The 16,905-nt window shown below is 37.2% G+C and overlaps 1 protein-coding gene across 2 annotated transcripts in view; it reads right to left on the bottom strand.

The window, feature by feature from the left end:
• Window positions 1-16,905, bottom strand: part of SRBD1 (S1 RNA binding domain 1) — a 121,574-nt gene that overhangs the window by 55,148 nt on the left and 49,521 nt on the right. For both annotated transcript variants that reach the window (XM_079298246.1, XM_079298247.1), the window contains one exon: window positions 6,951-7,042. In XM_079298246.1, coding sequence (XP_079154372.1) covers window positions 6,951-7,042 — 92 coding nt within the window. The remainder of the gene's footprint in view (window positions 1-6,950; window positions 7,043-16,905) is intronic.

Below are 16,905 nucleotides of genomic sequence, written 5' to 3'. Positions count from 1 at the left end.
ATAAACTCCAAAAAAACTCTTCCCCATCTGTTCAGCTTAGAAGGTAGATATCATCAATATCCTTTTCACATTCACACTGCTGATACTAACTGCATCACTATGCCATCAATTACTGTTACTACTAAAAGTAAAAAAATTACTTCAAGTTCTAATCTTACAGCTAGTCATCTGTACATTATCTTTTGTAAGTGACCAGAATGTTCTCTCCTATGACTGTAATAAGAACAGCAGCTTTGGCAATTAACACATAATAACCCAGTATTAAAAGGAAACCAAAACTTCTTGAATTGAAAAGCATCCTGGTACTGGTCATTGCTCTAGCTCCACGCTTCAAGGAAGCAAAAAGCCCTCAAAAGGAAATGCACAGACACAACACATGCACAGTTATACCATAAAGGGGGAATGTGAATGGTTTTCATAGCCCTTTTAGGCTAAGGGAAAAGGGCTTGACCAGAGCATCTAAAACTTGCAGGTAGCAGGAGATCCAAATCACAGCCCACACTTGAGCTCTACAGCTTTAGTGGAAATACGTGCCAGTAAGCAGCATGTTAATGATGATAAACCACCTCTCCCACATTACCTTAGGTTTACAAAGGTTAGAAAACACTAGATTCTTGTCTAGAACAAGAAGAAAACTACAAGACTACAAACATCTCTGAAATAATTAAAAAAACATTCAGGATTGTGCTACTGGTTTGGGGCAATTTAAGCCTACTTGTGTGTTTCTCAGTATCCTGGTGCAGGTACATGTTCATGCCAAACTGGGAGAGCCCAGAGTATTCACAGTTAGGGACTGTTTTTTTTATTTGTTATAGAACCCACAGACTGCCTATAATTTGTTTAAACTGTAGAGCCTAGCCCATACCTCAAGATAGCTTCTGCTCAATAGTAGGAACTGGGTCCTATGGGGAGAAGTAAAAAGACCCTCTTGTTCCTATTACTAATTACTTATACTACCATTATTAAGAATTAATTATTGCTATTGCTATTACTATTCTTATAGTTTATTAATATTACCATCATTAACATGTTCCATGTTCATCATTACAACATGGCTCTCTGATCTCCATCCTTCCGGAAGTATAATAAAACTCATTTTTTAAATGGCACAGAACACAACAGATGAGAGATTAAATACTTCCTTTCATACTGCTCTAATTACACACCACCCAACTAAACATCAGGCTGAAAAAAATGTTTTAATAGATGAGAATTCAATGCTTACTTTCCCTTATGAAAGCTTGTGGAACTTTCACCAATTCTCGCCAACTAGCTGTAGAAGAAAGCTTCCACTTAGACAGCAGTGTGAACATTTTAACCGTAGGACAAAATAAAACAAAGTTTTTGAAAAATGACCTTCTCTCCTGAATAGCCAAAGGGGAACAGTGCTCTTTTAAGAAGAGGAAGAAATTAGCTCAAGTAGACATCCAGGCACTATGTCCCACACATCTAATCATCAAATTGTTTTACTTTCCTTAAGATAAAGTCAAAAGAAATTACATTTTTTCCAATCGCTACCTTCTACTTGCTGGCCAGTATGACAGCTCTGAACTCTATGTCTCTAACAGGACCTCAGGGAATGAAACCCTGTAGCATAGCAGTCTGAAAGTCCTAACAAGCCCTCAAAGCCTACAAGGTTTTCTTTTGCAAGGAAAAGTGCAAGTGGTGTGCTGAACTTTGAGCGTACAATAATGCAACGTGTTCTGCCCTGTGGAGAGGAGACAAGCAGATGGGATTTGACAATGCTAAGGCAAGCTGAGCTGTGTGACCTTTGGGTCTCTCAGATTCTTCCTTATCCTCAGAATACATCCTTTAGAAATAATACAGTTTCCATACAGGATCATACCTGTGCATGCAGCAGGACACATGCTTGCCCTGTTAGTTTTCCAAATCTTCAAGAAAAGTAGCTCTAGGAAATATTTTATCTACCTTTGCTGCTTTCCTAACTGGGTGACAACTACGTAGCCTTGACAGAGTCTCAGCCCTTCAAGTCCAAGAGGAAAATGCACATTTCATAGAGCTGTTGCATTAGACAAGCCCAGGTATGTTGCTCTTTTTTCAGCATCTGAACACAGAATGGCAAATTAAAAGTCAAGTGTCTATGATTGCATAAGGTATGACAAAATAGGGAGGCTTAGCATGAGATCTCTTCTAACAAGTGGTTACACAAACACGGTATCTGAAAAAACAGCCCTTACTCCCCCTTTTATTTTACTCTTTAAGTAATGGAAGAGAGAAGATTGCTCATTTGTTAAAGCAGTCATCTCAAAAGGAAAGGTAATTCATCAATTTAATGAAACGAAGACATTTCTCATTTATATAACTGATTGTATATTGAAACGAGAGCAAAATCCCAGCATGACTACTGCTTCATAGCAATTCTCTACCATCAGGCCACTTTTTCACTAGTGTGCATCAGTTCCCTTTGACTCTTAGTTATTAAGCAACATTCATTTCATTATGGTATCCAAGAGGTGGAAAGGCAGCAGAAGAAAAAAATTCTTTGTGAGTACTAGCCAAACAACTGGTAAATCCTTTATCTTCCTTATACTATGGACAACAAAACTTCCACTAGCTGGCCACACCTTGAAAAGCTCCCAGGCATCCAGAAATTACATCAATTCCATGTTCCCATGTCACAATCCTTCCACACAAGTTATATGTGCTTGTACTTTCTATATACTTCACCTGTTCCTTCAGTCTTCCCTTTTTGTCTAGCCCAACTTGCTCAAAGCAACAAGCATTTGCAACAAGAGGGTGTAGAAGTGGTGAAGGACCGAGAGGAAAAAAAAAAAGCCTGGCAGAGTGTATATGTTGACACATGTAGTGATATCCTTCATTTCTTTTCCCATAAAATTTGTTTTTATTAGGAATACAGGTTCTGCACAAAAAAATAAAACCTTAGGCAAAACTATATAGAATAGGATGGAAGTAAAGCAAAGATATAAACCTTTGAAAAATCACTGAATTCTAGGATTCACAGGCCCAGAGACAGCAACCAAACCCAGGCTGACATGGACTGTCACAGATCTCATCTATCTGAGAGAGGAAGGCCTGTCACTACTGAGTTTAACCTTTTTCTTCTATAAAGAATACCACACCAAGACAATCATCTCATGTGTTCTGGCAATGAAAGGTAACTAAGGGCAAGTGAAATATTGTTAAACTTGCAAGGCAAAGTACCATGCCCAGTACACTGTTACTTACAGCTGCTTCTAAGGAAAACTTGCATCCAGGCTTTGCATTGAAAAAAGGCACAAAAAAAATCTCAATCACTGAGACTCACAGTAATCCAGAAGATTTTACAGGCAAGTTGCTTAACTCTTACTTGGAGCTGTCATGAATAAAAACTAATATGGTTAAACATGGTGTATGGATGCTAGGTCAGAGAATTAATTAATTAAAAAACAAATAAAAACAAACAAATGAACAGAACAACCAAAAGTTTATGAATTTGACAGCTTTGAAAACTCTACCAAATGAAACATTTTAACTGCATCTTCAAGAGGGTGGCCAGGGACACATGCCAGGGCAGAAATAGAACTGCAGTCATCCACCCAGCCTCACAGCTCCCTCATTACTAGTTCCTCATTGCAGCCTCAGAGCTGGCAGTCACAGAGCCTTGCCAGAGCACATATCAATAAGCTTCACAAAGGTGATCAACATTTCCAGCTTGCAAAATACTCTTTTCATGGTCTCCATTCTTGCCTACAAAACCTCCCACCCTCCAAATCTCAAGTGTGTCCTTGGGCACAGCTTTTGAGAAGAATTCAAGGAAGCCTTGCACTCCCTTGTCTGTGAGACTGCAATCCTATCGCAGCTTCATCCAAAACCCCCCCAATTACTGAACTCCAGTGGCTTGCTCTCTAGGCAGAGTCCTCCTAATCTGCTGCAGCTGAACTTCCTCAGCCTATCAAGAAGGAAATCCTTTTATTGCTGTGGCCTGTAAGCCTCTTATCTCCTAATTCTGTGAGGCTGAGAAATAGCTGTTCTGCTCATTAATCCTACAATGACTGTCAGAAAGGGATATATACCTTCTCACTCTACTCAAACACAAGTAACTAGGTTTCATCAAGTTCTTTACTATCTACTTAGCTGAGTCACACTTCATAAGATTTTATAGGAATTGCAGTAGCAGTACAGAAGTTTCTGCACTTCCATGAAAGATTCTGGACACTTCGAAAGTTGGAAAGACCCTACTTTATTCTCCATACTGTAGATAATAGAAAACTGTTTTAAAATTAGGTGTTTTCCTTTGTTTGATTTTGGTTTTTTGTTTGTTTTTTTTTAAGCAAATGCAATTTTGGCTAAAAGTGCTGTGTGGACAATTATTAAGACTTTCAGTTTGCATATACGCCATTGGTTGAAAAAAGAGTTCTTTCCCAATCATTTATCATGAATTCATGTCATCCATGACCTTCAAAGACAGCTCAAAGCGAAAAAAAAAAATACAACCCATTTGAGACCTTGGATTAACTAATACCTTTAATTAGCACCCCAAGAAATGCTGAAGGTTGCTGTACAGGTTTACCCCTGTATAGGACACTCAGCCAAGGAGAAACTAATAAGCTAATTTTTCCACCAGGACTGATATTTTCTATTTCTCTGTACGGAGCAAAAACTGACTACAAACAGTTGCTGAACACCACTGCAAATATTACAGAGATGAGAAAGTTCTCATACAACATGTATTTTTTAGTATTTTACATTTATGTACCCAATAGGCAAACATAGGCCTGTGTCATTCAAAAAACCTTCTATAAAGTTCTGCTGAGAAAAATGTTAAAGTGGCAAATAGCGTTAAGATCACAGATATCTCACGTCAGCTGTACCTTTTATTTTAACTATAAATGTCACACTTCATCATGCAGCTGTCAGCTTTCTTTAATGTACTAAATGCTATCATGTAAGCACGGAATCTGACATGATGTAACACAACAATTAAAATAAAAAGCAAGTCAGCTTTGACACAATGTCACTTTTCTGTATGCTGCAAATTAAAGGAAAATTTAAACTACACAAGTGAGCTAGTAAAAAAAAAAAGTCTGAAAAAGCCTCAAACATCAGTTAATGTTTCCCTCTAATGTTATGTCCCATTTTAACATTCAGCTTCAAGAAAACATCCATAGCTTTAGCACAGCTAATTACAAATTGACACCAAAAGATGTCAAGAAGAAAGCCTAAAACTTCTAGAATACCTTGATTGTAACATAGTTCTAGCTGTCAGTTTCATAACAGTCAACACTGACGGAACTAAGTAATTATTTTTCAGTTTCTATCTTACCCTTCTTCAATTTCTATCGACTCTGTGAACTGCAGCACCATGTTAAAATTGCTGATGCTTTTAAAACCCGATGCAACACAACAGCACTTAAATTAAGTCTGAAAAAAATCCTAGTATTAATGAAGCAATTATGAACTCTAGGTAATTAATATTTGAAGTGATCATGTATTAAAATTTTGATTTTACTTTACTGTATTTGATGCACAGCACTAAGTGTTTCGAATGTTGAAAAATTAATTTTGGGGAAAATGAGAAACTTAATCTAGAAAGGTGTAATGTTCATAATTATATTTCCTCCTTTTCAGTGTTTTTTTGCTCATTTGCATAAATTTTAAACCTACATTTAATACATCATAAACTGTGACCCAAGGGAAAGCTAGTGCTATCTGTCACAAATACAAAAATGTCACATGCCTAATATTTGCTCTGGTCATACCACGACACATTTAAAACCTGTGTGGCCCAAGGAAGAAATAACAACAGAGTCTGTTCACAGGCAAGCAAAAGGGAGTCAAGCAAAAAGAAGTTAGAGACTTCTCCTGCAAACGGAAGTGCTGATATAGATATTCCAAGAATATTCTTGTAAAAACATTCACTTGAAACATCAAGTTAACACTTTCCCCTTCGTGGAAATAAGACGAAAGGGAAACATGGGGAACTCTATAAAGTTTTACCCCTGAATATCATGTCAGAATTCTTTTCTGCTGATCTATACCTTCCAAAAGGTTTCCAGGCCAGTAACTTGTTAGAAAAATATTAAATTTAAAGAATATTATAATTTTGACTGGAAAAGTTCTATATACGAGTGCTGCTGCATTTTCCAATATGCTAGATTTGATTGAGTATGACAGAAAACTACAGAAAAACAAGGGACATAAAACAACCCTGAAGTAGATAAAAATAAATACAGTTAGACACAATTAAAAATACCTAAGTGAAGTAATACAAAAATAACCTCAAACCTGCCCTTACAGCTGTCTCCGAATAAAACAAATCCACAAGTAGAATTTGGACACAGATGGAACTGCTAGGAATGTGATCTTTAGAGACTACTCTTTAACCAAACACTGAAAATTATAATAGTGGCAACACTTGCACATTTCCAATCACTGCATTAGACCTCAGTGACATTTATGCTGAGGAAGATAACTTTCTAAAAAAAAAGAAACCTAATCAGTATTTCTTGAAAACTGTATTCAGCTACATGAAGACTCCAGTGATCACAACAAATGCACACCTTTAAATTATCTGTTCTAGTTGTACATGGTTTTTCCCGCCCTTGTAGGGTTTAATTATTGCTAGAGATATTTATGTACACACAGAGGAGAAGAGGGAAGGTCAAGCCCCTGAGGGCATGGACATGTGCAACTGTGAAAGTTCATGCAATTCATTGGTTCTGTTCATCTCTATAAATTCTCCTGCACCAGCCTGCTGAAGGAATACATCCACAAGGATCTTTACATTATGGGCATTAGTAGAAGATGATGTCATTCATTTGCATGCCTAGGACTTCAATTGTGAAGAAGAATTAAGGTTTAGAAACAAAATATCCAAAACTTTTTTCTACTTTTGGCTATTATTTTATTTAATAATATAAACAAAACAGTCTGAGAATAGAGACTTGAGCTGCATGCTGAAATGTGATAAAATTAAATACTCTTCATACCTGCACTTCTTAGGTTAGGGTCTAAGTCTGGCATTTCCTTGGACGCTTCTGGACTGACACTGTAGATTGATGCTCCTGCTTCATTGGCAATGCTGAAAAATAAAATGGCAAATATGTAAAACAGCACACAACTGAACAACACAAGTTGCAAGTGACTTAAGTGAATACCTAGATTTTTTTTAAAGCCTCAGATTTTGAATAAACTAAATGCTTACATAAGTAAGCCAGTACAAAGGAAAATATCTCCATTTCAGCCAGAACACCCCTCCCTGACCTGCAACATTAATTCTTTATCAATTCTTATAAACACACACGATCTCAATCTTGGCAAGAGGAGAAAAAATGAATACAAGAAACAAGTGTTTCCAGAAGTAAATAGGCAAGCCAGCTTCCATAAACAAAACTAAACCTACCCGACAATTTCATTAAAAACACTTACATTCTTAAGTCTAACATTCAAGCATCACTTGAATGCGAGCCTTGAGTGTGCACACACTGCCTCAAGCCCTAAAACACTCATAAAGCCCCAGACTGATACAGACTGAGGCACAGAGCTGCAGCTCCCTTCTCAGCAGCATTCAATACCGTCTTCTCCCAGCTCTCACTGCCATCCCCAAAGAAAAACATATTGCTTGTCTTCAGGAACTTAAACTACAGTTCATGTATCTGCCATACACCTCAAACTCATTCAGTAATGATGATAAACTCAGCAATTCAAATCAAACACATAATTAAAAGCCCCTCAAGTGCTCTTGTTCCACTCAAGAGAAAACTGCAATCAAGTATTCACAGTCTAAGTTTATTTTCAACTGAGAAATTCTGACACCACTGAATTAACAGTATATTTCTTCAAATAACTTCAACAGAACTGGAATTTCAGGTTGATAATTATGGCATCAATACAGCTACTGCACTGGAGGTTAATACTATCAGTTTCAGAACTATTTTTACTTTTACTATTCCACTTTTAAAAATAACCTAATCTTTGCCATAAGGAGAGAAACCACAGACCTTAAGAAACAGACCTTTCAGCAAAAAACCATAACTTCACTTTATATTGTTTTAAAACTGGACTATAAATTTTCCTTTTAGGAACATTTATTAGGTCAAATTTTTAAATAAAGAAACTGATACCAAGAAGCCCCTCCCTTTAGAAAAAGCTGGAGAACAGCTCAGAGGTTAAATATATTCCCATTCAATGTTCCACGCACAGTAACAGCAAATAGTGTAAAATGCAAACACAAAAGGTAAGAATTTCTAACTGGTTTTTTTTACAGATTCCCCTCTTCCCCAGTCAAAACTGGAATTTGGTGTAGTGCTGTACACACAAATTAGATTTTAAAGTTACCCCAAACTCTAAAGAGCAGCAGTATAAACAGACTGGATCTTTCAATAAATACGGAGAATAAAATCCTGTTATCTTTAAAATTACTCTAACTCCAGATCCATTCAAACAGAGCAAAAAAATCCTCAGACCAGGTGAACAAGGCAAGTGAAAATGAAACTATTTCACAATCATTCAAAGAGATTCAGTATTATGAGCACTCCTTCACTATAAATGACATTCATAAAACATTCCCATCACAGCGCTCAGAAACAAGATCGTATCACAAAAACCTAACTGCTGAACATAAAGATGTTGACAGAAGACTCATAAAACTGATTTCTCTGATGAACGAGTAATTTAAAGAACAATGCAGCAGAACGTATTTCTTAACCTGTTCACACCTTATAAAGGCAGCATCTGGCAGGCGCTCGCTTTCTGGATATCGCTTCCAAAAACCACACATGAGCACACACTTCTAACAGCTTTTCACTAATCTCCCTCCAATCTTTGTATTCCAACAGATCCTAAATGTTAGCCCACATGCAATTTTTAAATTTAATACATTGATAACACAGAGCAATATAATTTTAGATTTTAAAAAGTCAGTGTTCTGCGGTCATTTTTACAGTGCTGTACTATAAACTATACTACTGAACATAACCTACTGCTTGATCCTCTCCTGGTATTTTTTGCAGTGAAAAAACTTATGTGACTTGACAGGAATTTTAACACATTCGACATTTTAATGTTTCTCATTAATAATACACTGATGATTTGCAGAAGCAGGATTGCACTAACACTGTCATGCAATGGTAATATGTGATGTATGCCAAATTTTAAGGTATGCAGTACAAAAACTCCTTGCTAAAATGAGTAGATAAAATTAAAACTCAGGATAGGAGACAGATATTTGAAAAAAGCATATTTCCTTTCCTCAAGAGCAAAACCATTTATACACTGAGGTGAGCAGAAGGGGGGAAGCCAAGTAAAGAATTATCTAAAGAAAAAGAGCAAGATATAAAAAGCACCTTCAGAAACAGCATACACTGGATACTTGAGATCCACTCTGAGATGGTTTAGTGTATGCATGCAGTTCTGTGAAGTATTTGGTGCAGCAGATGTGGAAAAGGGAGCAAGAATTTCCACTCACGTAGAACCTCACACTGCTCTGCCCAAGACAGCAAAACCCAGACGTTAAATAAATCTTTTACTCAGATTAAACACATGAGGCCACACACTCCAAAGAAACCATCCTCTGGTTCATTCAACAACAGTCAACCAAACTTTTACTGAACTATCAGTGGCTATCACACGGTTTGGTACAGCTACAGTGAGGTGGTAACTAATGCTACAATGGCACACAGAATGCTGAAACCTTCAGCTTGGTCAAAATCCTAAGATTACAAGTTTTAGGGATTGTCAGCAGTTGTTCTGGATTTTACTTTTTGATTAGACAGGAGACAGTCACTTCGGTTTGCTGACATTTCGTACGTTTTCCAAATTCTCATCATTCTCTTGAAAAGGGGGATGGCTTGATAGACAATTTAAGCTAATTTAATGTTGCTAAGTGCTCTACATCATGTCTTTTAAATAATGTATATATATTTTGTGTCAGGGCATATTAAGACAAAAACAAACATGCTCAAATGAGTAGGCAATAGAAATTTACTCCAAACTGTTGTGGTCCACACTGTTTTTCAATCTCCTCGTCCTATTTCTATAATGGATATAATTCCCAAAAGAGTTAAAAAAATAAACTTCATGGTGAAGTTGGTGAAATTGTATTAAAATCTTGTGAATCTTGAGAATTTGTTTCTATTTTAAGTCACTTAATGGACAAAAATGAAAGAATTGGCCCCATAAGAGACCCTCATTATTGTGCATTCCTTAGAAGGAAAGATTGCAACCAAATTTAAACAGTTAAAATAGCTTTAACAAAAATTTCTTTTGCTTCTTAAAGTCAGTATGCAGTAGGTAAATAAGCACGTGGTTATGATATGATTCAATATGTTTCTAAGACATGAATGAACAAGTTTCATAAACTTCTCTTTGAATTAACAAAAAAACAGGTAAATGATCTGGGACTCTGCTCCACGCTGTGCTTCCCACGTCAGCCATCCTACAGATAAGTGGTTTTTCCTCAGCATCTATACCCAATTTTTAATAAAAGTGCCCAAATCACAAATCTACTACACAATATTACAGTGTATTCTTTTCAATTGTTCAAATTGGCTTGCTGTAGATGAACTAAGTTTTCCTGTACTGCACCCATCTCATTCTCATGCTAAGACACATTTAAGTAGCTGAGGCAACATTAAATGTATTCCACCAGCACCACCTGGTGGGCCCTCAGCTTTATGCTAGAGACCATGCCACCTATATCCTAAATACTTTAAGTAGCCTTTTAACATTTACTAAAACAAGTTGTTTTCTTACTCAGCTTAAATAAGCACTACCTGTTTGGTCTGAAAAGATTATTTGATTTTGAAAACATTGAGATTTTCCATCTCCTAATTTTTACAGGAAAAAGAACCCTTCTTGTAAAACATTAAAAAAATAAAATCTAAGATTACTTACAATTTACTCTTTTTAAAATTCAAAACTATTACATACCTATAAAAATGCATAAAGATTACATGTAACCAGCTAGTTAACAGTAGTGGTTTAACTAAATAACAATTTTTAAAACTTGCAAGTTTCTTAGGTAGGAAGTTTTCATTATAAACCTTTTCAAAGCTATGTAAAACATCTCATGTATGTATAACAAAGAAAAGATGTATCAGGATAGACATTTGAGGGTTTAAATTAAAGATGAATGCACCTTTCTGACACTTCCATGAACCTCACCAACATTTCAGACTTCTATATTACATTGAGGCCATTTCCCTACAATCAAATGCAACACTGGATTAATAATCCACAGAGAGAAAAAAAGTAATTTTATCCAACTTTACATAACTTGCTGTTCCTACAATGTTCAAAACCCCCATTTACAACCTCAATCTTTTAAAATAACATTTTAAGAAACAACATCAGTACAATGAAGAGTCTGGTGTTTACTACTCGGAAAAAAATCCTGGTTACTCTAAAAGCAAAGGGTATGACAACCTCAAAATGGGCTATGATTTTCATATTTGGCTATAAGATAGTGATCTGCTAGAAAAACTCCCTTCACAATCATAATTTAGTAATTATGGCTAATTGCTCTAACCCAACTTTTTACATATTTATTGATAAATACATTTCTCATAAATTTGTGGCTGCAAAAGCCAGGGGCTCCCATGAAGTACAACAGTAAAAAGAGTCAAAGGTTTACTGACTAAAATAATTGGGTTATGAATCACTTGGGACAGAAAAATAAAATGAAATAGAACTACAAAATACTCTTTAGAAAAAATGCTACATTAAGACACTCAGTTGGAATGTACCAAGCTTTAATTATGTTGACAGATGTTATGATTAAAATCAACTAAGAAGGGTCAGGGAAGACTTAATTAAGCACATACTCAAAAGAAGATTGGGCTACTTCATGAATGAGAAACCCATTGGGCCTTATTGAAAACACGGAAGTCGCAACTAGTTCCTGAAGAGCCTAACACCCAAAAGGGTTGAGTTACACTACAGAAACAGGATGCCTGCCTACTGTTACATGTCTCTCTGCACCCCTATTTTTGATGACTGAAGACAACCACCAAGGAGAGGTTTGAAAAAGCTCTTCACAGGAAACAGCAAGCTCCTCATTTGCATTTTGACTCATCTGGTTCTTTCCTGCTCCTGCCAAGCAGGACATTGCGCATGGAAGAAGCAACTGGAGCAGCCCCTTCAACTGCTCACCATTACCAAAAGCAGAGCTGCCTGCCTCTCCTAGCAACTCATGTTTGGGGACACAAATACTCCAGCACCTCTGTGCTGTGCACAACTCCTTCTGCTGTGGTGACTGTGGCCAGCTGGAGCCTGCAGCACAGCACAGGCTGGGCTGTGATTTGTGCAGCCACACATGCTTTGCCACAGGAACAACAGGACACCAGGACTGACAGACCCTGCCTATGAGACAGCTATGCCATTGCTTTTGTTTGTATGAGGAACATAAATCATGGAAGTGCAAGATTAAAAGGTTTTGGTATATACTGAAAAATGTACTCAAAGAATAAAAAGGTCAAAGATTTTAAAAAAGCTTATTCATTCTGATAGATAAGATTGATAATCTGGTGTTTCCCATCATCAATAAAGTAGTAGTATAGCAAGGGAAGATGTTAGGATCATGAAAAAGGATTATACTAGCAAGCAATCATTATTCAATAAAACCAAGGCAAAAAAGCATCCAACTCATCTGTGTTTTTTAAAAAATATACAGAATTAGCTTTAAATGATAACAATACATAGAACTTGTGAGATATTTTCACTGTAAAATACATTTAATAATAAAAAACACCATTATATTGGAAAGGAATATTCATCAAATTTCCATTGCTTCACTCAAAACTTTTACATGGCATAAAAGTGTTGCTTACATGACAGTCCATCTTTCAAAATCAGTCAAATTAGACAAAAGCTGGTTTTGCCATCTTTAGCAAAAGTAATACAAAAAAGTTCATAGTGACTCAGTTGTAGTTATTCAATTAGCTGCAGGAGGGACCCCATAAGCCATAAAGTACAGCTCCTGCCTCAGAGCTCCCAAATACACGGAAATTTAACCCCACAAATAGTCCTCAGAGAGCACACCAAATGATGGGCAGTGAAACAGAACCCACATGGCTGATCAGCTGCATTCTGCAAGTTTGCATAGAAAATAGTAGGTGAATTTCCACTTGCAAGTAGCATTTTGAAGCCAGAACAAAAAAAACAGTGTTTCTAGCCATGTATGTATTTGTTCTGTATTTTATGAAGTTTACTAGAAATTCAATGCAAAGAAAGGAATTTGCTCTTGACCAACTCAATATACATTGTAAAGTAAAAGCTACTACATTATTTCATATCCAGGTCTCTGTTTTGCAGCAGATTATAACACAGAATAACATCACCTCTTTCAGTTAGAAACGCTACATTTGAAACAGCTTACTGACCCACAGCAGGGACTTAATAAAAAAGCACCTTATCAAGCAGCTCCTGAAGTGACAGAAGTTCAAGGCAATCATCCTTTCATTAGGAATTATTTCTCTCCTGTTCAGCCACAAATGATATTTAGCATCAGTTAAGCTGATGGCTTTCCTGGTAGACAGTATAGATCTTTAGAACCTATTCAAGAAGAAATAATTAGGCCTGTTGCAATCCATCTTTAGCAATATACTCTAATTAGTGTTGGTATTGTTGCTTCAGATCATTAAAAATTACCTATCTTAAAATAACAGTCCTACAATGATACTGTGTTTCCCAATTTTTCTATGCTTATGTAAAACTAAACTTTCCTACAGAATCGAAGCACAGTCTTTCAGATGAAGAACAACATACAAAATTTAATGGTTTGAAACAACAAATGATAGCCATTCAAGAACAGATAAAGTGCAAGCATACCTCAAAGTCTGTTTACAAGAAATCTCTCTGAACTCCCAAATCAAGAACTAGTTACTATACTAAACTAATAAAACTGCATAGCTCCAGTCTGAAACCCTTTATTCAGCTGTGTATGAACCATGCCCTCAGCACATCCCTGTAAAGGGAAGAATGATCAGATATCTGTCTTCATCTTGTCTGGAAACGATGACATTTTTCAGTAAGAAAAGGGTCCAAATGGCAGGTGTCAAAGAGCTTTAGCTTCACACGTGGTGCTAGGAGGCAGAAAAAACAACAGTAGCGTGTGGCCATGTCAGAGCTGCACAGAAGCTGCCGTACAAGCGCATATCTGAAAAGAGCAAACCTCAGAGCCTGTTAAATCAATCTAGTGCCAGATGCTGTTATCAGAACAAAACTGGTGCTGTGGATTCATCCCCAGAAGAAATACACGTCCCATGTCTGCAGTGAAAAGTGAAAGACCTAGGGTGGCATGTCTCAAGACTGAAGGTGACAGTCACCTGTGACTGCCCCCACCACTTCCATTGACAGTTTCAGAAAACAAGTGCTGTCATTGCTCATAAAGCAGCTGGAGTTGAAGCTCCTTTCTGCTCTTGCACAGAGCTTTAAAATCTGAGCTTCAGGTCCAAAATCTACTTCCAAGTTAACCATCCAACTAAAAAGCAGTCAAGTAATTTTTACTTTAAACAGTGTAGTACAGTAGTAACTGTAAAAAATTCAGCTACTGCTCATCTCCCTGCTGCAGCAATGCCAAGGAAAGAAACGGTGACAACATGGATAATGTAGAATCAATATTACCTTAATGCAAGAGGAAAAGTTTAACTCAAAAGAAGCACATTTTATGTCATGATTACCATGCAATAGCAGCAATTCTAAGCAGCATAAACGAAAAATGGCTGTATTCAAATATTCAAAAATGTTGCATTCAAATGTTCAAAAGCTACCTATCTATAATCAATTGCCATTAAAATAAAGGAAAGTAAATAAGGCTTCAGGACTGACATAGGAAATGAAAGCCTTAGAGTCCACTTCTAAAATATAACCAGCATGGAAGTGGGTATGCTCTTTATGAATATAATTGGCAATTTCAAGACCAATCATGCCAGTGCTCAGCAGTTTTGCACAACTATATTATCCCAGTGAATTCAGGGGAACAAACTGTACATACAGTATTAAAAAAAAAATGTAGTCAAACACTGACAGGATTTTACCTGATCTGTTTTTACCCAGGAGGGAAGCACGAGGAGACAAACTGATTTTGGCAGTCAGGCTTCAGAAAGAAGAGAAACAGTAGGTGATATTAAACACTTACATTTTGTACCTTCATAGACAATCATGAAATGAAATCACCTAGATGCACATTAGAGACATGGCACAGTCCAAAAAGCCTAAGAGAACTGTTCCCCACTGAAGGGCTCGATAAGCAGCCTTTTTTAGCCCCTGTCCCTCACAGTTCTCAGGCATCTGGTGAAGACGACAAGCTTGACTCAACACCATGAAACCCAGCCAAGGAAACCAAAGGAATCTGAAAGTTCCACAGTAGAAGTCCGTCACCAACCCTGTCCTGCCAGCAGCTTCTTCTCAGTTCAGCCAAGCAGAAACCCCTGCAGTGATAGCACATGGCAAGAACTGGTGTTTCACCCAGTCCGTTTCCAGCCATGCAAGATCTCACAAGGCTGGTTTTAGAAACAGCAGAGGCAAAGGGTAAAACCCTGAAACCTGGTTCATGCTCACACTCAAGTTGAAGCATTATCAAATGTCAAGGTTTAGGAAACAAACAAGACTTTAAAGAAAAGATTCTTGCCTATAAAGAAATACCTAGACTTTCCTATTTCACCAGTAATTGGCACTGTCACTGACAAGTCATAAAAGAGGGGGAAAATGTCTGACTAAAGCCTATTTAATTTTTAAGCCAAAACATTTCCCTATTGCACGCACTACCATATCCTCTTCACCCTTTAGTGGGACACAGGACATTCAAGAAAACAAATGATCACTGAGGACACTCCATCAGGTTCTTGAGTGAATACAGATCTTTCAACCAATTTATCTGTCAGTGAACTTGATAGAGCATTCAGATTCAAGCAAATAACATAGCATTAAGAAGCACCACATGTGAATAGTCAGTTTGAAATTACCTAGAAAGGCTACAAGATCATGGCATTCCTGTGCTTTAATGGCACACGTGAATCATTTTTATCTGTTAGAAAGAGCAACACAGATGCAGCAACTGCAGTGCCCAAAATGCAGTTAGTTAATCCAGACCAAAGGCTGGAGCTTAGAGTCACATTAACTCTCAGGGAGACTTTGTCCCCAGAGTGGAGCATAACTGGACAAGACCACAGCATATGGAGGAAAATGCCTCTTGGAGAACAGCACCTCCAGCAACTGTCATTTTCTTTAATGCTCATTCTGGGCAATTGGGAGGCAGCCTGGCCAGTGCTGCTGTGCTGCCTCCACAGCCTTGATTCATGCAAAATTCTGACCTGTAGCTTTGGCCAGAGACAGGCTTGATTCTGTTTCCTCTCTGTGCTTTCCTACAATACCATTGATCCTAATCCTCAGTCTCTCCTAACTTGCCCAACCCTGTCCTCAGCACAAGTCCAGGAGAGAAAGGTGGAGTCAATTATAGTCCTCCTACTAGGGCTGAGTAATGCAATGTAGAAAGACCCTGCACACAGAAGGGCAATCACAGATCCTCTGCTGCTGCTCTTCTCTGCTCCCTTTGGATGTATCCAAAGACTTCATATTAAATACTTTTAACCTACAGACACTTCTTGGCACAGCTAACTGAACTCTGAAGTATACAGGTTTTCCACATAGAGAAACTCAAAGTAAATTAAGAGTTCTGGAATCAGAATAAAAGCTGGCAGGAAAAATTATTTGAAGTATTAAAGACTACGAAAAAGTGTTCTTTCCACATATTTCTAGCCATGTAGTTTCTTTTTAGTTTACTTTCATTTGGAATTCACCTAAAAAGAAAAAAGTATCTCTTTTGGTTTACCAAAAGGTAAAGGTGCATTCATCTAATGAGTTAATTCTACAGCTCAATATACTGAAGACAAATGTTACACAAAGTAAAAGTGCTTCACGCAGACCCAAATAAAATTACATGCTTCT

The sequence above is a fragment of the Erithacus rubecula genome, assembly GCF_903797595.1.
Source record: "Erithacus rubecula genome assembly, chromosome: 2".
In the NCBI taxonomy this organism is placed as follows: Eukaryota; Metazoa; Chordata; class Aves; order Passeriformes; family Muscicapidae; genus Erithacus; species Erithacus rubecula.
The sequence above is the reverse complement of the archived record's forward strand: the minus strand, read 5'-3'. Positions and strand labels throughout refer to the sequence as shown.